The 25,826-nt window shown below is 35.2% G+C and overlaps 1 protein-coding gene across 9 annotated transcripts in view; it reads right to left on the bottom strand.

Moving 5' to 3' along the window:
* Nucleotides 1–25,826, bottom strand: part of SOX5 (SRY-box transcription factor 5) — a 1,149,712-nt gene that overhangs the window by 45,558 nt on the left and 1,078,328 nt on the right. For all 9 annotated transcript variants that reach the window (XM_064284479.1, XM_064284485.1, XM_023554801.2 and 6 more), the window contains one exon: nucleotides 23,490–23,636. In XM_064284479.1, coding sequence (XP_064140549.1) covers nucleotides 23,490–23,636 — 147 coding nt within the window. The remainder of the gene's footprint in view (nucleotides 1–23,489; nucleotides 23,637–25,826) is intronic.

Here is a 25,826-nt window from a genome sequence, read left to right as displayed (position 1 = left end):
AGCAGTTCAAATCTACCAGCCACTCTTGGAAACCCTATGGCGCAATTCTACCCTGTATTATAGGGTCACTAAGAGAAAATAATGGTGCCAGATTCATGGAGAAGTCTATTTATTTGTTTCTTCCTATTTGTATCCTTGTCCTTTACAACATGGAAATATGTCTGCATGAGAGTCCTTGGACTACAAGGTACACCATTGAGGATGTGCAAATGATGATACCCATCAAAAGAAATATTTCACCTTTAGCAACATCTTTATTCATTTTCATAATCTAACTGATGACCCACTTCATGCCACATTGCTGTTGTCTCAGAAGTTCACTTCCTTAAATATCTATCTAAAGTAGTTATTAAAAATCAAAGACTTACTCGGCAGTTAACAAATTTATAGTATTCTAATGGCAATAGACAAGTATTATAAGTTTATTCAATCATTTATTCATTATTTACTAACTAGCATTTAAACTATTCATTAAGGCTAGCAAATGCCAGCATTAGAGAAAATGTAAGTCAACTAGGCATCTGATTTAGACTCTTTGATTTGGTGTGGTCAGTAACAATGAGGAAAAGAAATGCATTTACTTTTTATTTAAAATCTAGGTTTATATATATATGGAACAGTGTTTCCTTTAAACTGAGTTCTTTGAGGACAGTTTATCTATACATTTAATATGTTATTTTATTTAAAAATACACTTTGCTTCTTTATTAGCCGTGTAGTGATTGAATAATAATTTATGTATTATTTATATAAATGTATATATATATATTTTATGTTACAATTATACATGTGTGTATGTATGTATTAGTATCTGTATATGGAGCCCTGGGAGCCCTGGTGGCATAGTGGTTAAGAGCTTGGTTACTAACCAAAAGGTTGCCAGTTCGAATCTACCACTTGCTCCTTGGAAACCTATGGGACAGTCTACTTTGTCCTATAGGGCTGCTATGAGTTGAAATCGATTCGATGGCAAAGGGTATGGAGCCCTGGTGGCACAGTAGTTAAGAGCTTGGCTGCTAACCAAGAAGTCTGCATTTCTAATCTACCATTTGCTCCTTGGAAATCCTATGGGGCAGTCTACTTCGTCCTATATGGTTTCTATGAGTCAAAATTAACTCGACAGCGACGGGTTTGGTTTTGGGTTTTTTATGTATAATTTCAGGCAATTTGAAAACTGTTCATATTTATTATAAGTACTCATATGAAATAAGAGTAAAGGTACTGTGAAACATGTTGCAAAATTAATCATGCTGCTGCTATCATCCTCACTAATGAAATAATCGTACGAAGTAGGGAAGGTGCAAGCCAGGCTGACTTGCATGAAATGCTCTGCTGCCGCATCTCTCCTCCCTTGTTTGTGCTCATGTTCATTCTTTCTCTTTCCTTTTCTCTCCTACTGCTCATTGTGGGAACACCCTTTATTTCTCCTACCCAAATGAAGTATTTCTTTTCTACAATTAAGTAGAGGTTTGAGAGAGAGAGAGAGAAAACAAAAACAAAAACCAGAATTATCAATAAGGATAAAGAACTTAGATGAGAAAAGGTTTACATTTATGTCCAAGAGTCAATCAAATAATATAAGATAAAATTAACTTTAACAATCTCAAAATTATTTTCTTAGACCCTGAAGAACTAGGAATCCTACTCATGTAGCCATCCAAACTCTACACTTAATGGGTAGGTTCCTGTTACCTAAAAATCAAGTCTATCGTCTTACAGAGCACATAGTCCTGAAGTCCCTTTCATGAACAGATGCATACTTTTGGATTTACAAATACAAGATGCCTTGTTAACCAGGCAGAAAGAGCTCCAGGAATTCTTTGATAGGTGTGTTTTTGCTGTGCTAATGCTACCATTAGACTTGATCGCCATTTAAATGCATGTCTTAAGGTATTTAGTTGAGGGCTATGTATTCCGGCTTCTCATGTGGCTTCCTTATTTTTGCCATTTTACACTTTTGCTTAATGTATACCTGCTTTTTTTAAAAGTGGATGCCAGTAGTGTAGTTGGGAACTTTTGCTTCGGTGTGATAATTACACATTGCCTTTACATTTAAATTGTTAGTCCTTAATTTATTTAAAGGTACTCAAATATTATCCACCTTTAATCTTGTTTAAAATGTTTCCTGTTCCCTATCTCTCATGCTTTAACAGAGTCTTTTTCTTGTTTTCGATTTTGTAAATTATATATACATAAATGTAGAAATTTATTTTTGAAAACAAATAGAGGAAAGAAAGTATGTGGGTTCTAGAATATCAGTTATATTTCAGAAGCTTTTTTTTTTTTAATTTAAAAATTTGCTCTGACGTAATGCCATTCTTTTTACACACAGAGTCTTTCTGTGACAGCCAGCCTCCAAGATGTTCCCCAATATTTCTTGCCTCCTGGTGTTTACACCCTTGCCCTTGCATAGCCTCTGCTCACAATGAATACAGCTGATCTATATAACCGATAGGATATTGCAGGACTGTCAGAGCTTGACTTCTGATACTAGGTCATAAGAGGCATTACAATTTATATCTTGCTGTTTCTTGGATTACTTGTTCTGGGGCATGGTTTCTCATCTACGGCACTAGTGACATTTTGGGCTGGATTATTATTTGTTGTGTGATTGTAGGAAGTTTGGCAGCATCCCTGGTCTCTACCCACTAGATGCTAGTAGCAATTGCCCCACCCCAGTTTTAACAGCCAAAAATGCCTCCAGACATTGCCAAATACTTGATACCTTGGGGGAAGTCAGCTGCTATGTTGGGAAGATAGTCAAACAGTCCTATGGAAAGATCCACATGGCAAGGAAGAACTGAGGACTACTACAAAAAACCAGCACTAACTTGCCAGGCACATGAGTGAGCCATGTTGGAGGTAGATATACCGGCACCAATAAAGCTTTCAAATGACCGCAACTTCATGAGATACTCTGAGCCAAATCCACCCAGCTAAGCTGCTCCCAGATTCCTGATCCCCCCAAAATGTATGAGATAAATGTTTATTGTTTAAAGCCACTAAGTTATTGGGTACTTTGTTAAACACTGTTAATTAATCTATCCTCTACAAAGGATGTATAGACAATATATAGTAAGTTCTTATATGGCTTTAAAACTTTTTTTTTTTTTTTTAACCAAGATATCATTTTGCACCAAAAAAGACATTCAGGCAGCTAACAGACACATGAGGAAATGCTTGCAATCATTAGTCCTTAAAAACCCAAAAACCCAAATCTATTGCTGTCAAGTTGATTCTAACTCATAGTGACCCTATAGGACAGAATAGAACTGCCTCATAGGTTTCCAAGTAGTGGCTGGTGGATTCGAGCTGCCAACCTTTTGGTTAGCAGAAGAGCTTTTCACCACTATGCCACCAGGGCTCCCATTAGCCCTTAGAGATATGCAAATCAAAACCAAAATGAGATACCATCTTATCCCGACAATACAGGCACTGATCAAGATCACAGAAAACAGTCAATGTTGGAGAGGTTGTGGGGAGATTGGAACTCTTATGCACTGCTGGTTTGGAATGTGAAATGGTACAACCATTATGGAAAACAATATGGCGCCTCCTTAAAAAGCTAGAAATAGAAATACCGTATGATCCAGTAATCCCACTTCTAGGAACATATACTAGAAAAATAAGAGCTGTCACACAAATAGACATACGCACATCCATGTTCACTGCAGTATTATTCACAATAGCAAAAAGATGGAAACAACCTAAATCCCCATCAACAGAGGAAAGGATAAACAAATTATGGTACACACTTGCAACAGAATACTACGCAACGATAAAGAACAATGATGAATATGTGAAACATCTCACAACATGGATGAATCTGGGATGCATTTTACTGAGTCAAATAAGTCAATCATAAAAGGACAGCTACTATGTGAGACCACTATTACAAAAGCTCAAAGAAAGGTTTACACGTGGAAAAAAACCCATCTTTGATGGTTATGAGAAAAGGGAGGGATGAGGAGGGGAAATCGCTAACCAGATAGTAGGTAAGTGTCAACTTTAGTGGAGGGAAAGACAACACACAATATAGGGGAAGTCACCACAACTTGACCAAGGCAAAGTCATAGCAGCTTCCTAGACACATCCAAATACCTTGAGGTACCGAGTTGAGGGCTGGGGACCATTGTCTCAGGGGACATCTAGTCAATTGGCCTAACATAGTTCATAAAGAAAATGTTCTACATCATACTTTGGTGAATAGAATCTGGGATCTTAAAAGCTTTTGAGCAGCCACCTAAGATATATCTATTGATTCCATTCTGTCCTGAGCAAAGGAGAATAAAGAAAACCAAAGACACAAGGAAAATACTAGCCCAAAGGACTAAAGGACTACATGAACCACAGCCTCTACCAGCCTGAGCCCACAAGAACTAGATGGTCTCCAGCTACCACCATCAACTGCTCTGACAGGGATCACAATAGAGGGTTCGAGACAGAATGGGAGAAAAATGTAGAACAAAATTCAAATTCACAAAAAATGATCAGGCTTACTGGTCTGACAGAGACTGAAGGAACCCCCAAGACTATGGTACCCAGACATCCTGCTAACTCAGAGCCAAAGCCACTCCTGAAGCCCACTTTGCAGACAAAGATAAGGTCTACAAAACCAATAGAAGCCCCTGTGGCACAGTGGTTACAAACGTCTCTGCTAACCAAAAGGTGGCAGTTCTAATCAGCTGCTTCTTGGAAACCTTATGGGGCAGTTCTACTCTGTTATAGGGTCGCTATGAGTCAGAATCAATTCAATGGCAACAGGTATAAAACCAACAGTGATACACATGAGGAACATCCTTCTTAGTTCATCCAAATAAAAAAATACATAAGACCAAATGGGCAACTCTTGCCCAAAAGCAGAACAAGAAGGCAGGAAGGGACAGGAAAACTGAATGAATAGATATGGGGAACCTGGGGCAAGAAGAGGGAGAATGTTGTTACATTGCAGAGATTGCAACCAATGTCACAAAACAATTTGTGTTTACATTTTTGAATGAGAAGCTAATTTGCACTGTAACCTTTCACCTAAAGCACAATAAAAAAAAAATCATTTTGATCTGGGAAAATACTAGTTTCTCACTCTTCAACCATAACACAGGAATACTTTCATGAATCTCCCCATTTTACTTGTAATACTTTGCAGAGCCAGATGCCATTTCCTTTTCACTTTTTCTTTTCTTCCCTTTTAATATTTCCCCTCCCTTCCCTTTAACATCTCTAATTTTGCTTTTGAGACTTTCATTTAAGATTAAGCCCCTGTCTAATCTTCACTCTTTATTTCTGTAATGTTCTAAAAATATACCATCTGAATACAGTTTCTATATATTTATGTAGAGTGCCATATGAGACGTTTGGCTGACAATGTCAGATGAAAATCAACTCAGAGAAATTCTGCAGAGTAAAATTTCCAACTATATTTGAAAAGAGGAAGAATGGGAGGAATACAAGTGTTGACACTAATATTCTGATGAGAACAGTTATAACTTGAGCCAGTATAAAGCGTATGGTGTTTCAGACTTAACTTTGTTTAACCTCAGGTCCCTAGACAACTTCTAATTCCTAATAATAAAGGTTATTTTGTCCTATGGTGTTCATTACATCTGGATGATTGTTATTGTCTTTTAAAATGATTAACAGTCCTTCTACCAACAGGCTAAAAAGAAGCACAGAGCGGTAAGAACTGATGTTAATAATCATACCAGTCATGCTTATTAACCTCTAAATGCAAATCTCCAAAAGCTTTTAAAAAATGCTTTACAGAAATTATAAAGTTGGTCATTCTATGTAAAGAAGAATTTAATGTTTTCTTGCAACATCACCTGATCAATCCTTAAATTCATAATTAAAAAGCTTTGTCACTGTTATCTTCCTGTTGGTTCCACTTGAAGATACGTTAAAAAATTAACCAAGAATTACAAAACTGTCAAATGATGGAATGAATTGATAAAAAAGAAAAGAAACAGGAACTCACAAAGCAATATAGCTTCACAAAACTAATACATTTAAAATAAACTCTAAGAAAATAGGAAATACACTGATCGAATCCTACTACTTTATCAAAAGCAATTATTTTCCAATTATGATTGATTTAAGTTGGGTCTCCCCTTTTTCCTTTGCACATAATAAACCTGTTAGAGAGTGAATAAAATAAAAGGCACAGTGTACACCTAGTTGAATATAGGAAATATACAATTTTTACCTTGGAACTTCTCCCTATTCCAAAAGAAATGATGATTCTGTAATAACATTTTATCATTGAAAGACCTAATTTCCAAAGAAGAAACGAATGCCTATAATGCCCCATGCATGTTTGTTACATAAATATTTTTGAAAGTCAGTTCAATATTAACAAAACATACAAAAATATGCTTAATGAGCTTAGTAACCCGAATTCTTATAAATTTTAAAAATGATTTGAATAACTATGTATCTGTTCATTTTTAGTACCGATTTTCTAATACCATATATTTTACTCCCTGACATCTACATTCTACTTTGCAAGTTACAAAGCACCTTACACATTTCGTCTTACTTTATTCTCACAGCAAGAATGTGAGGTGTCACCAACCCCACTTCAAAGACAGAGAAACTGAGGTTAGATATAATCAAAGGTTTCCCAATGGTAATATTTTTAATAAGTGTGAGACTTGAACCAAGTCATTTGGGTTAAGCCGAGATGCCTTTACAGAGTTGCCTCTCAATTACCTAAATGCCAAAAGAGAAAAAGACTGCTAACAATAATTTCTTTTTTTAAATCAGAGTAAAAATTGAAATTACGTAATTTCATCTTAATTCTGAAGAAATTTTTAATCTCCCAAGTGCTAGGGACCATGCAGAACTCAATTTGGATAATGTAAAAATTTTATAATGCCAAATTATTAAATATTTTAACAAAATATAAGTAAATTCCAAAAGATATTTATAAATCTAAAATATATATCAAAAGAGTAAATATTTCAAGTAAGTTCCATAAACATTTTTAACACTATTATTTAAACGGGCCACTTTTATCTCAACATAAAACACTTACCAATTCGGTTCCATCCAAATGCTTTCTAGTAACTTAGAAAGGAACTAATATGGCAAATGATGAGGGAAAAGGATGGGAAAGAGCTTTAGCTCATCTACTGGCTTGACCAAGGCTATGAATCCATTCCAGGTTTATTTCAAATGAGTTGTGTCAAAGGTTACCCAGAGGCCATTTTATAGTGATTTATAGCTGATGTCTGCACATCTCCTTTTATTTTAATGATAACCTCAATAAAATCATTAAGGCATTCTTTGTCTTCCTGGCCCTGACCAGGAGGGAACTGATGTTTTTAAAGAATTCCAAGGGGTGATGAGTATGTATATAGAATATCAGCTAAGGACAGTTTTTATGTTGTGCCCTGGAGACAAATTTTTTTTTTCTCAACATATTGAAGAAGCTTATATTGATTCTGTCCATCATCCCAAAATATTAAATTCAAGGTTTGAGTCAGAGAAAATTAAAATAAAGATAAAAAGGCTTAGAATGGAGCATCAGGTAAGAGTCTGATTTTAATTATAATGATCTTGAATTTGCATTAAAGCTTTCACAGCATAATGATTCTTAAGTGTCTGTATTGAGTTAAGCATGTCATGAAGCATGAGGAATTGCAAGATTGATTTATCAGTTATTCATTTAAGAAACAGTCAATTAAAATAATTAATGTGTAGTGAAACTCAGCTGTAATGCTTCGTATTTAATTTTTCCCAACCCATAACATTAAAAGAATGATACATTTCACAGTCCGGATGGCAGAAAAGATTTTATAGAGTAACTTTAATGATAGCATTACATAAAAGTTTTGATCATACCTTTTAGTCTGTACTACGTAGAAAGAATGATTGCATTTGTCTTAGATTTGGTCTTATTCTGAATGTCACCATGGTCCACTAGATTGCCAACTAAAATGAATCTGTAGGTGTTTTGTCCCTGTGTGGTATGGGATGGAATATAAACAGGTAGATGTATTGATAGCTAGGCAGACAGACACATAGATAGGTATGTAGGTAAATAGATATGGACATAGATGTAGATATGTAGATATATATTTATATGTAGATATATTCAGATATATATACACATATATATAAGGTCCCTAGGCGGCGCAAACCGTTTGTGCTCGACTACTAACATAAAGGTTGGCGGTTCAAACCCACCTAGCGGCTTTATGGATGAAAGTCCCTGTGATCTGAATCTGCAAAGATTACAGCAAGAAAACCCTATGGAGCAATTCTATTTTGTAACACATGGAGTTGCCATGAGTCAGAACCAACTTGATGGCAACATGCTTTGATTTGGTATACATATGTGTGTATATTAAAAATACACACATATACTGTGTGTGTGTGTATACGGATACATTTGGGGGTGGGGGGTAAAATGCGGAATGGGAATTCCTGACCAGGTTAGGTGTTCCGTGTACTTTGAGAAGAAATAAAGGGTACACAAACACGGGCAAGGTATTTCCCTACCATCTTTGAGCTAGCACAAAAAAGAAACAGAGGAAGAAAATCTCACATAAACAAGACAGGAAAACAAATAAATTGATAAAATTTTCCCTACTAAAACTTCATTTGAACTATCAGTTAAATAACACAACAAAACCGGCCAATATTAGGGTAAGCCTATGCTTTTGATTTCAGCATCCTCTGTATTTTTAAGCATGTATACGGGAGACCATTCACTTTAAGATGGATTCATAGCGAACAAACACACAAGATTAATGTATAAACCAGAATGCCAACTGACTAGCTTATACATGATCAGGCTGTTACTGAGTGTGTGGTGTGTCCTTTTTCTAATTTCAAGGTACCTGAAAAAGTCTATGTCGTGACCAGAATCAGAGCAAAAAGAGATAAACAGTCTTGATTACTTCATTCAGACCATGGTAAGGACTTGGTAAGTTATGCAAGTTACACTACAGAAAATACCTCTCCAATGATTAGAATGGTATTATTTCCTAAATCCAGTGTATCCCACATAGACTGATAGGAAAACAATGAAAAATTTTACTTTCAGATTCCCTAACCTCTCTGTGCACCTGGTCTTTCTAGAGTACAGTAGTATTGTTTCATTTTTCTTAGGTACCGTCTCATTCCTCTCATGATGCATTAGGATTATCCTTCAATGATCCAAGCCATTAGCTTTTGATACTTCTGCCTAAAGAGTTCCAAACTGTTACACATTTGCAGGTAATTTCTTGGCTTACTTCCACAGATGACTTTAGTTGTTTGTTTTTTGTTTTAATAGAAGAAGAACAATGATTCTTAGCTCATTTTAGTCTAGAAACCCATTGCCATCAAGTTGATTCCAGCTCATAGTAGGTCCAAACCGCCGACCTTTTGGTTAGCAGCCGAGCTCTTAAGCATTGTACCACCAGGGTTCCAAGTCTGCAAAAACCTGTTCAACATCATAGCCACACACAAGCCATCACTGACAGACGGGCGTGTGGCTGCTTATGAATTGCACTGACTGACAATTGAACCCAGATCTCCTGCAAGGAAGGTAAGAATTCTACCACTGAACCACTGAGTTAGGAGGCAGGGGCAACTTGACAGCAGGCAGCCAATAGCAACAACAGATTAATGAATACATGCAAGGTACTGTGTTTGTTCCTAAGGATGAATAAGATATGATCCCTACTCTCAAGGGACCTAGAGTCATAAAAAGGGAGGTAAGGGCAATAAAATACTATAAAGATGCTTTGATACTATACAAAAATTGCATCTTTGTGCAGTGGGGTGACATATGGTGGAATAGACAATTCTACACAGAGTTGGTAGTTAAGATGAATTTTATGTGTAAGTGCTAGACAAAGAAGAAAAAGTAGAGTGAAGAGGGCAAAAGCAATCCAGAGAGGTAGAGTGGTACAACACAGGCAAAAAAAAAAAAAAAAAAGAGAGAATGAAATAGCATGATACATGAGAAAGTGTTACAGTTTAGAGCATAAATTCCTGGGATTGGATCAAGACAGCAGTAATAAATGAGGCCAATGAGGTAGGCTAGATCATAGAATGCCATTTTAAGGAGGTTAGACTTCAACCTTCAAGCAGTCTCATCTTTACACTTCCAATCTTAAATTCACTCCTCAATTTCAAGATATGTATTAGAGTCAACCTCACTTCTTTGTTTTTATAATTCAGATGAAATTCAACCCTCTACTCTTTCATGCTTGTGTATCTTTGTACAGACTGTTCCATTTTCCTTCAAAAACCTTCTCAAATGCCACATCTTCAGGAATCCTTTCTTTATTGAACTATTTCTCTCCAGGTTGTGCTAGAAAACTTCTTCCTTTCCTTTTAATGACACTTAGTTCATAGTATTTTAACAGTCCGTTTGCTAGTCTATCTTCCCCATTAAACTGTGTTAATGACTGTCCAAAAGTTTTATTGTCTAAGCCTCAAATAAATACAATCTTGACAGCTTCTAAAAGTGACTACAGCAACATTACCTGTGAACAACGTAGTCATTAAAGGTGTTTTTTTTTTAATGATATAACCAGTGAGGCTACATCTAACTTTATTTCAAGTAAAATGTAAAGTCTACTACTGCTTGGAATAGATCATCAGTATGTCTAACTCCAAAGGAAGATACTCTGATTCCTTCTTTCTCACTATAAGATATCTCATTTAGGACAAATCACATCCTATTAGCTGTACATTTTATGTGGATCTTGCTTTTTAAAACAAGATTCAAGTACGGTTTTGAAGAATTTAAAACTAAAAAAATTTAGTATTTTTGTCTCGCTAAATTCTTACACTGTTACATTCATAAGGCCAATAATTCCAAAACAGCATATGATTATACCAAAAGCCAAAAAAATCACCTGACAATAGCTTAAAATTTTATTGAATTTTTAAAAATCCTTATAGAGACGTATTCTTTTAGATCATCTTGTAACATGGAAAGTAACTTTCCAGAAATTAATATATAGTGAAAACTACATCATAAACAGTGATCCCTAAGAGTTCAGTTTATATTACTGAGATTCAAGCTTTTATAACACAAACATTAAATCCAGTAAACATTTTTTGGGCATATTATGGGTCAGTCCCTTAAAATTTAATGGAGTAAAGGAAATGCTCCTAATATGGTCAGTCTTATGTGGAACTGATCTCTCCTTACATTAGTTCATAAATTACAATCGCAGATATAACAGACCAGAATTCTAGCCCAACGTACCCTACGAATGCCAACAGAAAAAGGCAAGCAAAAACAAAACAAACAAAAATTACCCAGAGCCTCCTTTATTAACATTGTATCAGAACCATCATTTTTTTGGATAAATTACAGCACTATATGCATGGAAATGAGGACTAAAAATTCCATCATTTGACCCCAAATTCTTGTTTTGCCCTGTACTCATGTAGGGTTGACCTGAATATTGAGCTCCCACTGACTTAAAATGAAACTTTGATCCTCAAAAGAGTTGCATAGAGAAATAAAGACAACACAAATCTGTACCTATTTAAGGACATTCCTGTTGCTGTCATAATGCCTTTATACATACTTCACAATGGTGTTTTTTTCTTATGTTATTTTAAGTGCTACTGGAAATACCACAAGAGGAGAATTTTTGCAGAATTTCACCCTTTCTATTCCTGGTCTCGATTTCTTTTTCTCCTATTTATGAAATACCCACCCTGCCAAAAGTCATCAAAATTGCAGAACAAACCTTAACAACTCGAATTATGTAATAAAACAGAAAAAATAAAACTCCTTGGCTCTGGAAAGGCCCAAGTTAAATTACAGTCTCCTATAAAGTTCCAATACTGATAATTAGTCTTGAAAAGCACTATAATAACCTTTTAATTTAAAAAAATTGTGGTTTTCTGAAAATTTGAGATTCTCAGCCTTTTCTGGTATTGGCAAATGATTTGGGGGAAAATAGGTGTTTATCTATTTGAGTATATATTTCATTTCTCTTCTTATTATTTTAATAATGTAAAACTTATCAGATGAAAACTCTGGCCTTTAGTTTTTCTAAATTTAAATTTAGAGATCTTTATTCCTTTTGAAAAATCAAAATCAAAAAGGATATTTTTTAAACGGTTGGGTTCTGAAAAAGTCACGCAATGGAATCAAACAGTCTGTGACTAGAGGTATAAGTGCTAAATGCTGTAGGATATTGCAATATTAAGTCTTGTAGCTCACAAGAGGGAGCATCCCATTATACGATCTACAAGAAAGTGCATAACTAGAGAAGGAACACATTCCTGCCATGAGATGCTCAGGAGACATATGTAAACAATTCAGGTTTAAGGAAATTCCTAGCTGTTCATGTTTTAGTGCTTATATTTTTGTAGGAATGCTGCTCTCCAGGCCACGGTCTAATAACCAGGTTCATCTTAGCAATATTTGACATTTCGATATAAATTACTACACATTTCAAATTTAATATTTAAAAGTTCAATGAGCATAATTCTTATTTCAGTATGAGAGAAAAATTATAAATATACTTTCAATTAAAAGAAGAGTTATAAAATGATTCCCTTTCCCTGAAAAGAAAAACGCATGCTATTCTTATTTCAAGGAGCCCTGGTAGTGCAATGATTAAGCAGTCAGCTGCTAAACGAAAGGTTGGCAGTTCAAACCTACTAGCAGCTCCATGGGAGGAAAGACCTGGCAATCTACTGCCATAAAGATTACTGACTAGAAAGCCCTATGGGCGGTTCTATATATATATGGTTGTTATGAGTCAGAATTGACTCTGCAGCACACAACAATTCTATATTTCACTTGGCTATTATGTGTCTCTTACATTCTATAACTTTAGGATACATTAGATAACATATATGTACTTGCAAATTCCTTTGAGCATATCAAGCACACCCTAAGGAATAATTCTGGTAATGTGAATTATGCCACTCACTGTGCATCTATTAAAGCCATTTTTCCACATTTAACACTAATCAGTTGGATTATTAGCAACAATAAAAAGCCTTATGAATGATGATGGAGAATTATCATAGAACTTTTACACACATTCTGGCTCAACTATCAAATATTCAAATACTGCTACGAAGAATCTGGTTAGAGAGAGAGAGAGGAGGGAGAGATAGGGAAGAAAAAAAAGAAAGATTTTTGCAAGAAAGCTATTCTTTCAAAAATATTTAATTTAGGAGGTTGTAAACTTATCCCAATGATGAAAATTATGCTAATCTTATTTTAAAAACTACTCTGTTGAAGGTATTTTAGGACTGTAGAAGATTTTCACTGATTTTTTAAAAATAGTTGAAAGCCTGCTGGACTCGGCAGATTTGTTTAAATCAAGCTAGATTATAAAGCTTTAGGTAAAAGCCAAAAAAAAAAAAAAATAGCAAAAATCAGATTAATCAGAAATTAGGGTCACTTTTCTTACACAGAGCCCTGGTGGCACAGTGGTTAAAGGGATGGACTGCCAACTGAAAAGTCAGCAGTTTGACGCCACCAGCCACTCCACAGGAGAAAGATGTGGCAGTTATTAACTGGCTTAGGGGATACAAACTAAAAAAAAATTTTTTTCCTTTGCCCTAAAGATATCATACGCCAAGAAAGAAAGACAATAAGCAGATAACTACAATAGTTTGATAATTTGTGTGACAGATGAAACTATACATCAGATCGCATCATTTCTCTTTAAAAATGAATGCACTTAAAATACAATTTAAGCTCCTTATCACAACACAGTCCTACAGATTATGGCTTTTCTCTCTTCCCCAACTTCATTCCTTATCACTCTTCCTTCATGTTCACTGAATATCACCTACCCCAGCCATTGTTCTAAACCTCGAATTCGTCAACCTCATTCACACATCAGGGCCTTTGCAGGTTCTATTTATCCTGCTTGGAATACTCCATCTTCAGGCCTTTGTAGGTCAATTTCTTCTCAAGAGTCAGGTGTCAGAGAGGGCTTCCTTTATGGCTCTGTCTCAAGAAGACCCCCCTCCATTGTCCCCAGGCCCTGTCTACTTCTTTACCATGTTTTGTTTTCTTCATAGCACTAACCAATATATAAAATTACCCGTCTGTTCATTGCTCATAATTTGTCTCTTCCCATTAGACTGCAAAACCTTAAGAGCACAAACTGCTTTGTTCACAGCTGTAGTTCTACTGCCTTGAACTGAACTTGGCACATGACAGGCATAAATTAATATTTGCTGAATCAATAGATGGGAGATGTAAACATAGGGTTTACAGACACCAAAAAAGGGCAAGCTTTTTAAGAATGAAGCCAACACAGAGAACAGAGTTAAGGGACAGAAACCAGTTCCATGTGATATTGTTTGGGCCCCTGATAAAGCCATACCTGATCCCAGTATAGCTTTTTCTTCTTTTTTTTTATGTGAGTAATAAATCTCCTTTTTTGCTTATTATAATTTGAGTTGGGTTTTCTGTCACCAGCAACTGAGAGATAATTCACAAATACACTTGCCATTCATGCAACCACAAGTTTTGCCTCCTGGAAAGCGGATTTTAGTTCTATTTAAATAAGAAAATTGTAATATGAAGAGTTATTCTGAATAAAATAGTGCCACCTCATGCGGTGGTGGACTTCCTGTTACTGTAGAAGTCTAAGAAGAGGTAAAATGGCCTTGTGCCTGGGTTATTGTGTGTTGGGCTGAATATCATCTGGGTTTCCTTCTTACTTGAGCTTCCATAATTCCATCAATGATATCTGATACATTTCATTTAAAAAATGAAACTTTGGAATGCTTTGGGTTTCCAACTTGCATGTCTTCAGCTTATTCTCTATTTTTTGACTCTCACATCTATGTCTATTGTCTTCTTTTCTTTTCCATCTTCATTTTATAATATTTAGAAGTATTAATACAAGGCTTTCTTTAGGAAAAAAAATCAATTTATAAAATCTAATGACTAAATGTGCAACCTAAATGAAACATTAGCATTTGTTGTCATCTTAAACACAGGTCTATATTTAAGGCACCTCTGTGGGAGAGATTGCTAAAATTCTTCGTATTTTACGAATAAGGAGGAATGTGGAAGCAGAATATATTTACTGAGGCAGAAAGAGAGCGTCTACTTGGAGGTTTAGAGTAGTCCTCTATAGTTTCAGTTCTCAGTTGTCTATTCAAACAGTTCCAGTACAGTGGGGGCTAACGTGATGAAAAGTGGCCAGTTATCAACAGCTCAAGTGAGGCACTGATCAATAATTTAGGATAGGAAATGAAGGATTTCAATAAATTTCAAGTGTGCTTTAGGAAAGCAAAATGATGAATGATTTCCAAAAAAGAAAAATAACTCCACAAGTGTATTTTGCTTTTTCAATCTCTGAAGTAATGACTTAGCATTTTTAGCATGACGTTCATAGTGATTGTACTAGATACCTCTACATAGGGATATCTTTTCATACTGTTCTGTTTTTCTTCCCTATTTAGTACTGACTGCCTGCCTTTAAAATTTAATGTTTTTTTTAACTCACAGCTTTTGGACACTGGAGCCCTTTGGGTTGAACCTATTTTAGAGTGCATCTTTTGCTTAAAAAAAAAAGTGTGATTCTGTGGCTATCCTGTGTCTGCTCAAACTCTCCATCCTCGCACATTCCCTATGGTTTGCATTATTAAAAAGTTTTGACACAGCTCATCAGAGCTGGCTGCTGTGTTCAAGACAGGCTCCTGTCAAAACAAAATCAGAATCCTGGGAAACATACCCCGGCCAGTTAATTTCTAAGGGCATTACTTAAATCCCTCTGCGTATTTCTTTTTTTTTTTTTTTAATGCTAATGTTATATTTAGTCTATCTGTTTTATAGTTTTTACTGTTTTTATGGTACAACTTTGATCAAGCCCCTGCCCACCCCAGCAATCATAAGAATATATCACCAAATGACCTATTTTGACATTAAGTTTATCACTGAGCTCAGAAAAGCCTCCGTAACCTTTTCGTGACTCAATTATTTTTTCCTTTTAATTTTTTGTTGATACTATATGTTTTTAGTAATGGAGGACATGTCCAATCATTAAGCATGTCTGAATTTTCAGCAGGTAACACAGTTTTTGTTTGATGCCTCATTCCACATATCATACCCTCAGAGTTCAGAGGTACATATGTGTACACCTTGTGAACACAAATTCGACCCCAGAGTCCAGATGTACATATGAGCACCAAATAAAAATTTTCGAAATTCATGTTTTTTCTGCCAAAAATTCAATGTTTCAGCATCACCTCATACCAACAAACCAAACCCAACCCACTGCCATCGAGTCAATTCCTACTCATAGTGACCCCATAGGACAGAGTAGACCTGCTCCATAGGGTTTCCAAGGCTGTAAATCTTTATGGAAGTGGACTGCCACATCTTTCTCCCTGTGGAGCGGCTGCTGGGTTTGACCTGCCAGGTGCTTTAACCATTGTGCCACAAGGGCATAAATACCTTGTAAAGACGGGAATTTGTAGCACATGCCTGCTTTTTCCATTTCAAACTGTTATATAGGGCCCTGCCTGCCAGCAGCATGTTTTGTCAGTCGGACAGTACCTTCCCAATGAACTTCAGTGGTACAAAAGGTACATGGCAGCTATATATACTGCCTGTCCTGAAAGGGTTATTAAGTACCTAGCTGTTTTCTATTCCTGTCAACTGAATTCAGATGAAAAGGAAAGGAAGGGGCTCATCACAGGGGTTCTGTTGATAACACTTCATTAACGTATTTCAGATCAGCAACATGGGACCACAAAAAGAAAACTCTTTTATTCAAAATGACGGGCTGACTATGTTATATCCACTGTAAATACGTCCCACCCAAGAAGTGACGATGATGATAATGGGCCACATTTACAGTTTAACTCTATGGGGTGATTCTTCTTAAACACATTCAGCTCTTGAGAGTGACACATCCGTATCACATCTCAAAGGCTCACAGGATAGTTATTTCACAGATACTGGAATACGGGCAGAGTGGGGGAAATACAAGAGCTATTCAACACAGCATAAAGCAGCTGCACAGAGCAAGATATCTAGGAGATCCTAGTATTTGACTGCTATGTCAGGCAGAGTTTAAAACATAAGAATAGAAAACAACCTATTTAAATGTGGTCATAATTCACTGAGGCTAACATCCTATGAAAGTACCAGGTTCAACAGTTACAGGATGGATGGAGTTTTTTTGATACTGACATGTAGAGGTGAATGACAGCTCTTCTTTTACTAATCCTGTTTCAACACTGTAGATTACTAAAATATTCCACATCCAGAAACCAGTCCTAGCCCTGTGTAATGAGTAACAGTTATTTGAGATCATGCCCTGAAAAGCTCCAAGAATAAGTTAAATAGTAGTATTCCTGGAAACTTTCACATATTGGAAATTACATCTCTAGCAACTACTACTATCCACCATTTCTCATGGCCAGATAAAATGTAAAAAATATTAAATATATTTCTAGTTATATTGGGCAGTCCTTTTTGAACTTGAAAAAAATATTTACCACGTTAACACTCCTATGGAGACATTAGCACTTCCCAGTCCATTTCAAACATACAAGATCTCTTTGATGTTTTGTGCTTTCATATTAATAAAAATAATGCTTTCATAGTTGTGTTGCTGGTGATTTGGTTGTGGTTATACTGTATGTATACTTTTGTGTTCTGTCTTCCCATTGCTCCCAACTTGTCATTATAAAACACTCACTCGACATTACTAAAAATGCCTTTACTTTCCAAATCTCCTGGTTGAATTCATTCTCAATCAAGATGAAATCTTGATTATCCTCTGATTTCTCATAACCAAACCAAAAACCAAACCCATTGCCATCAAGTTGATTCTGACTCACACCAATCCTACAGGAGAGAGTAGAACTGCCCCATAGGGTTTCCAAGGAGCGGCTGGTGGATTGGAACTGCTGACCTTTTGGTTAGCAGCCAAGCGCTTAACCACTGCTTGCTAAGTAATCTTGTATATATGTGAACCACAGTTTGTGACTCATAATATTAAACTATGAAATTCTACCCTGCAGATCAGTGTGTACTGATAAAACGTTTACTTGGTAGCATGAAGAAACTACATGATTGGTACCATTACTGCAAAGAATAGGTGTTCTAAGAGGAGTCACTGGCCCTTCTAACATTACTAACACAAGCACATGACTAACAAATCGTGAAAGATCTTCATTACTGTACCTATGAAAGAGGATCAAATAACAACAAAGTTTCAGTTCTTGCTTCTGTAATTGAAGCACTATCTATACGGATATTGTAGTTCAAAAAATCTGATTGTGTCTGGTCACTTGGTTTACAGCCATTTCTGGCTTGTCAAGAGAAACATTCCTTTTCCTTGTCATAACTCCCAGGTGCTATTGCTGAGCAAATGGGAACATCACTGCCAGTAGTAGTTGAAAAGAACAAAAAATTGATTCGGAAAATATGTGTGCTCTTGCCATCGATAGAGACACAACCGTGACTAGGGGTATGACTAGGGTCATAGCAAGGTTAAAAGAAAAGCACCCAGGAATTCTGTCCTCATCAGTTTTTCAAACTGATGACTCTTGGTGGCTGCAGGCAACGTATAAGTTTTCCTCAAACACCGAGAGACATTTAGTAGTATTTACAAGCTGCCCTATAGTTTTCCCAAGAGGTGACTAATTTTGCAGGGGCAAAAAAACACTTAAAATGTGAAACTCAGATGTCTAGCACACCTATGACACATGAGGATTTCTTGATAACATGAAATTTACAAGCCTGTTCTTTATCAACAATTGTGTGAGTTATGTGTGAAACTGAGTAAAAATTCTCAACTATTTTAAGACTGATATTGATTCTACTATACGAAGACTGTTACTGATTCTACTATTTCAGGAAGAAATAATTTGTCCTTAAAAAACAAAACGTATCAAGATCAATTACTATCTCAAAGAAAAGGGTATTGAGGTTTTTAAAACTGTAACAAGATATGCTCACAATCATTTAAATAAAAGAAATACAAATGTGGTACAAAATCAGAGTCGCCGAGTACACTGTGTATTGGCCTATGCTGTGGCAGAATGATAAACTGTAAGTAAACTTAACATTTGGTAGACATATAAGTGGATTCAATGCAGTGTTATTGTATATGAGATTCAAGAACCTATACTGCTAAACTGTATCTTAATCAAATAATTTTCTTCGATAACACAATGTAGAATTATTTTAAAGATTTCCTTAAAACAGGATCTCTTATGCACTGAAGTTCAAGATTCCAGACTTTCATTCAAGTTGTTTACCAATATTTAGGTATAAACTCAGCTGTGAAGACATACATGAAGTAAAAAGGATATCTCTGAAAAGCTAAACATATTTGGTTTTGTTGATCAATGAAAAAAAAATTCTAAAGTAGAATCCAGAGAAAAATTTAATGATTGCTAAAGAGACAAGTGTACATGTTTTTAGAAAGATTTTATGTAACACCTAACAATTTTTAAAAACCAGCTAATGCTCTCACTTCTCTATCATTGAGGTTTGGCAAAACAGACTCCCGCCTCAATTTTTTTTTCTTGCAGCTAATAAAATCAAGGCATAAAAGAAAAAAAAAAAAAAAAGAAAAATTAACTAAAAAAAAAAAAAAATTTTTTTTTTTTTTTATATGTTAGACATTAATGCAAACAGTTCTCAGATAGTAGGTTCAAGGACATACAACTCAACAAGCATTACTATCCATGTTCTCCAAAGCAGACGTTGAACAGACCAGCTTTTCTTTTTGTATTTTCACATTTTAGAACACAATTCCTGTGTGCAGTTTTTACAGGTTCACTGTTGAGTCCTCTAAAGGTTTCTTTATCATTTAATATTATAAATAATTATGTTCTGAGGTGGCAGTTCAAAGCTCAGTACAGAACTCTTACAACGCCACAGGCAGGTCAGGTGACCTTTCTCCAATTCTGCTCTCTCTGGTGCTGAGGACAGACAAAGTGATATGTCTGTCATACGCCATTACCATTAGAACAGAATCTTGTTCTTTTATTACAACTGAACTCCGCCAGATTTCTCAGCAGGAATGCTAAGTGAAATCAATGTCTTGGATTTCCAGGCTGAGCTTGGAGGTCACAGCCACTCTATCATTTCTCAGCATTATCCTTTCTCTCGTGCACACACACTCCCCAAGCCTCCAACTGGCACACAGCAGATTGAAAACAGCATGCATCAGAGGACTCATGCTGTACAATTTTACAGTCTTTTGGAGCCCCCTCCTTTTGATTCCCCCCTTCCATTTTTTTGCAAATTGCAAATAAGTTTTATTTGTGTCCTTCTCTGGAATTGTGAGTCAAAGGCAAAGGAACACCTAGGAAGAAGGACAGGCAATACAATTCAGAGAACAGGGTTGCTTTTTGACAGTTGCCAATAAGATCATTATCCTTACATCATTGCTTGGACGTGATTTCAATTCCATTGCTGCAAACAACAAATATACTTTAAACTTAAATCATTAATTTGGTTTATGCCAGGTAGGTATATAAAAAAAATAGACAACACAAAGATCTTTAATAATATATTTCTATTTTATAGCAAGCTGGACATGCAAGTTCACCAATAAAATACATAGAAAATAGCCCCAAGATACTAATAAATGATTGTTTAAAAACATAAATAAGATAATAAATGATAGTTATTATACATGGGTAAAATAGCTTTGTGAAGTCAAAATGTTTATTATGCTACGTGTAAATGTCGCTTCTAGACTACAAGAATCTAAATTTGTGTAATGCAATGGAGGCTCTTCATTGACTGTTGGTTGTATTTTTAGGGGCCATGTTCTTCATTAAAATGACAATGGTAATACTTATTGGTCTGACAATTTTTAACCCGCTAAATTTTACTGCTGATCTAAAGCAAAAGCACACTTAAGAAATATTTTCTGAGAGTAAGAGTAGTTGTAGATAGTATACTAGAGGGTTGAGCAAAGAAAGGTCATAGTTCTATTAAATGATTGTTGTTACTTAAAAACAAGGACTTTTTTCTTGTTCAAATGTTTTACATCTTTTACAATAATTGAAGATGTGAAGACATACAACATCCACAGTTTTCTTAAACTTGATATGACAGAAAACTTACGAAGGCTAATTTTACAAAAAGTAATTGGACCTTAAAGATAATCTATAAAATATTTTTAATTGTGTACAATCAGAGCTATAGAAACAATCTATTTTTCACCAGTACTAAGTAAATGGAGATATACAAGACCATGCCATGTGGCAGAATTTTAACATTACTGAAATAGTCTACTACACCTAATCTATAGGGTTCTATGAATATCTAGAAATATAGCTTATAAAGCAGTTTCCTAATCTTGGCAAAGCAAACCTTCACTCACTTTTGTTTTTGACAAGGTTACCTGTGAAAGTATCTTTGTGGATGAACAAACGATTAGATGGATAGATGGATTAGGTTGATTGATTAAAAAAAAAACTTCATGATTATTTGCACAAGTGATTTGGCGAGGAGGTATAAAAAAGGAAAATATCTTAGTCTTTTAAAAGAAAACTATATACCCTAAAACCATTAAATACAATGTCCTAATGTAAAGTATCATTCTGAAACATGATATGAAATCACATTAATAACTCAAGGAAAAACAGAATAACACTTCATGTAAGTGCCTGTGTATGACAATGACTATGCTGTTACAGCTATTTATTTCACTCAAAGTTATCTTGTACATGTTATACATTAAAAGTTTGGTCCATAGAAACATCAAAATTTCATTGCTTCCCAATTAATCTTTATAGAGTGAATGTTATCATTACTACGAAGTTTTAAAAGTTACATGCTACTTTGATTATAAAGAAAAGCAGACCAGGCCTTAGGTATACATAAAGCATAAAAAAGCATAGCACATACAAAACCAACATAAAGCATAGCACATACAAAACCAAAAAAACCAAACCCACAGCCATCGAGTCGGTTCCGACTCATAGCGACCCTATAGGACAGAGTAGAACTGCCCCATAGAGTTTCCAAGGAGTGCCTGGCAGATGTGAACTGCCAACCTGTTGGTTAGCAGCAGTAGCACTTAACCACTACGCTACCAGGGCTTCCAGCACACACAAGGCCCACTAAAAAGCTGAAATAGATCTTAAAAGTCGTGTACGTATATTCCTTAATGTCACAACAGCATGTACAATTTGTTTTTGCACTATATTTATATGTATATGGCTGGTAAATCATGGCTGGTAAATCATTTCTTCCTCAATTATTAAACAGCTTATGCTAAAATCCCAAATGCATTTATATCTTAATATCATGGGCAAGGACTTAGGAGTTCTAGGGATATAGAGGATGGAGTGCATATTTCTAACTGGTCCCTTTTCTTTACCAATTCACCCTCTGAAGTAGTAAAGTAACTCTGAAAAGCATGCTGGTAGAGCCACCAGGATACCGGAGAAGGAAACAACAAACCTGGAATTTTTTTCTAGTATTTTCTAACCTTTTTCTCTTTCAATTCTTTTTTTTCAACTTTTGTGACAACTCTTACCTTCTTACTCTTTAGACATTCAACATGGCATTTATGAAACGGAGAGCAGAAGCAATCTTTTAGGTAATTCGGCAAAAGACAAAGTGTTTTATTTTTTTTTTTTAGGAGGAAAATTAACTGTGTCATTTTGCTACTAAATATTTTCTAGATACAGTCCAAAAGTATGTATGGTTTATTCCCTCAGTTATTTCAGGAACTATCACTTTACAATCACGCTTCATTTGTAGAAAGTTTAATATGTTCATAGAGCATCACTTAAATAAGATCTTAACAAACACACAAAAACATTTCAAGTCAGTTTTCATGCTTCTCTCTCCTTTTAAGCCAAAAGCACATATTTTTTTGACTCTCCTCTGATCTCCTTTCATGTTCTAACAGGAACTGTTTCCCTGGCTCCAAAAGCGAATCTATTTCCACATCGTCTTACCTCTAATGATTTCATCATTTCCATATGTCTACCTAATAATGGCATTGTATGGGTAATTTACCAATATTATACCTATACTGTACCACATCATAACAATTATTAACATTTAAATAAAACACCTTCTATATGTCCTAATCTTTCTTATCCTTTAAGGTCTTCTTCAGTTGTCCCTTTCTCAGTGAACCTTCCCAGGATCTCTCACTGAAGGTAATCTCTTGCTCCCAATAACTTCCAAAGCACTTTATCTGTAACTCTTTATAATTTTGAATCATAGAATATGGATATTTGGCTATTTTTAAAATAAATATCTACTCCATTAATATGTACCCTTACGTTACTTGAGTACAGGATACCCATGTGATAAATCTTTGAACCACTCACATTTCCTACTACAGTTTTCAATGCATGTTTGTTGAATAAATGACTAAATGTATGTATGTAAATTTGTACGCATACCTTGTTGCGCCTAACTGACTCCTACCCCTCTGTAGACACAGAGTTTAGTCCAGTTGCTGGCACAAACATAGATATTCCATAAATAACACTGAATGACAAAAACTCTAAATGGCAAAACTTGTAGTTTCTTCAAAAGAGTACCTTGCTTTTGGGTGGTGGGCTGTTTGTGCTCTTGTCTGTGTGAATGCTGGTAGGGGATACAGCAGCACCAAGGTTGCCTTGGGGTATGCCTGGAAGCTTTCCTCCCGGAGAAACCTGCATTGCAGCTAGCTGGGCAGCATATAACTGCTACAGAAGAAAGAGAGTGAGAAAAAAATTAAGAAAAAGGTTATCAATAATAAACACACCTCTCAGAAAGTAGTGATATTCAGATGTAGTATTTGTCCTATGGCTATCTTCGTTTAGTGCTCTGAAATATTTTAAGGAAGAAGCTGTCACGTCAACTTTCATGACTTACATCTCAGGGGAGAAATGACAGATATCACATATGAGGAATCTCAGATTGAGTATGTCCAGGGAATTAGAGCAAATGATAGTCATCCTTATTTACTCTTCCCCAATGTCTATTGAAGGCCAAATATAAATATATCTTTAAATTTTAAAGTGTATTACAAAAGAATGCAGCTTCATATACGTACTAATTTTCTTACTGTCCATATTGTTTCAAGCCCTGTATTGCCGATTTCTCTGTATTGCTGAAATGGGCATGTGCAACAATTTTCCTGGGCATTAGTTGTGTAGAAATACAAAAAAGGCATTGAAAGGGAATAGAAGGAGAGTATTTGAGAAACATTATCTGGTCAGTCTACCTGTAATGATAAAAATTAACTGGATGCTTGCCAGACGTTCACTTTACTTCATGATATATAAACATAGATAAACCTAAAATTATTTTGAGGATTAGGGTTTTAAAGAATACTCTCTAAAACACATGCTCTTCCACTAAGCCATCACATAATAATTCTTATTAAATCAGCAGTAAAAAATCTTCAACAATTCAAGTTAATAATAAATTAAAAGGAAGGTTTTACTTTGATAATTATATGGTATAGTACCCTAAAACAAGAAGGTTGCTGTAGACTCAAATAATCTCATCAAATATTTAGATTATGCATTCCTTTCATCTCCATTTAGTACTTTGTAAAAACTTAAAAAAATCTGGATGGGGAAGCAATTATTACATTTCATAAAATATATAAACATACACAACCCAAGTCCTTATTTCCCATTTGTCTAGAAATTCCATGGATAGTTTTACTATGCATGCCAGAAATTCTGTAAGGAAAAGACTAAGGCTTAAGGAAAAAAACAGCTCTAAGGAGAAGTACTGTGAGATAGTGCTCTGAATCACCTTGATATTTCTCTGAAAGGAAAATTTTAGAGGATAAAACTTGCCGAGGTAAACCAGAGATTCTGATAAATAGAGCTACTATAAATGAAATTATGAAAACTAAAGACAGCTCATGTCTACATCAAAATACATACACATTGCTCACACTTTTCAGTAAGATATTCACAAACTATGTCTAAATGAAAATAGCACATTAAAATAATGGATATCATAGCTTATTTTTTGTTATGCCAACTTATTATAGGATATATTACATACTAAAAAATAAAAAAAAAGACCCCAGTGAAGCATACTTATATTATCAAATCATTGTCCATAAAAGTTTGTGTGTGTATGTCTGTGTGTTGGAATAATTTTTTTGATGCTACAAAAATGGTTAAACTTTGTTGAAGACCAGTTTACTTGAGAATGTTTTTAAAACTTTGTGAAAGCCTGAACAAAGAGCATTTAAATCTCCTGTTACACACTGAAATCTCATGGCTTAGTAGAGGAAGAATTCTAACAGTGCTTTAGGTAAAAGGTGACCTGCCAGAGCACTTCCAAGAAAATAGGAAGTCAGATTTTGCTGTGCAATTTGAAGATAAAGAAGAGCTGCAGAAACAATCCCAGTTAGCAGACATTTTTTCTTTTTTTTTAATGTAATTTAGGTGAAAGTTTACAGAGCAAATTAGTTTTTCATTAAACAGTTAATATACAAATTGTTTTGTGACATTGGTTGCCCACCCTGCCGTGTGTTAACACTCTCCTCTTCTCCACCCCAATTTCTCTGTTTCCATTCATCCAGTTTTCCTATGCCTTCCTATCTTTGCTTTTGGGTTGGTGTGCCCATTATTTCTTATTCTAGTCAATCAAAAGGTAGGATAAGATTTAATTCCCAAGTTTTAGTTTACGTAAGGAGTAATAGAATAATTCACTTCAAATATGATGACTGAGTGTTTCCCTTTTTTTTTTTTAAAGTATCAGAATTGATCTATTTCCCACACTTGTATTAATAACCAATGCATGGAGCACAAGGTGCTTTCAGAGTAGTGAAACTATTTTGCAGGATGCTGTAATGGCAGACATCTGACATTATGCATTTGTCAAAGCCCATAGAATGTACAACACAAATTATGAACCCTAAACTA

The sequence above is a fragment of the Loxodonta africana genome, chromosome 4 (genome assembly GCF_030014295.1).
Source record: "Loxodonta africana isolate mLoxAfr1 chromosome 4, mLoxAfr1.hap2, whole genome shotgun sequence".
Taxonomy (NCBI): domain Eukaryota; kingdom Metazoa; phylum Chordata; class Mammalia; order Proboscidea; family Elephantidae; genus Loxodonta; species Loxodonta africana.
The sequence above is the reverse complement of the archived record's forward strand: the minus strand, read 5'-3'. Positions and strand labels throughout refer to the sequence as shown.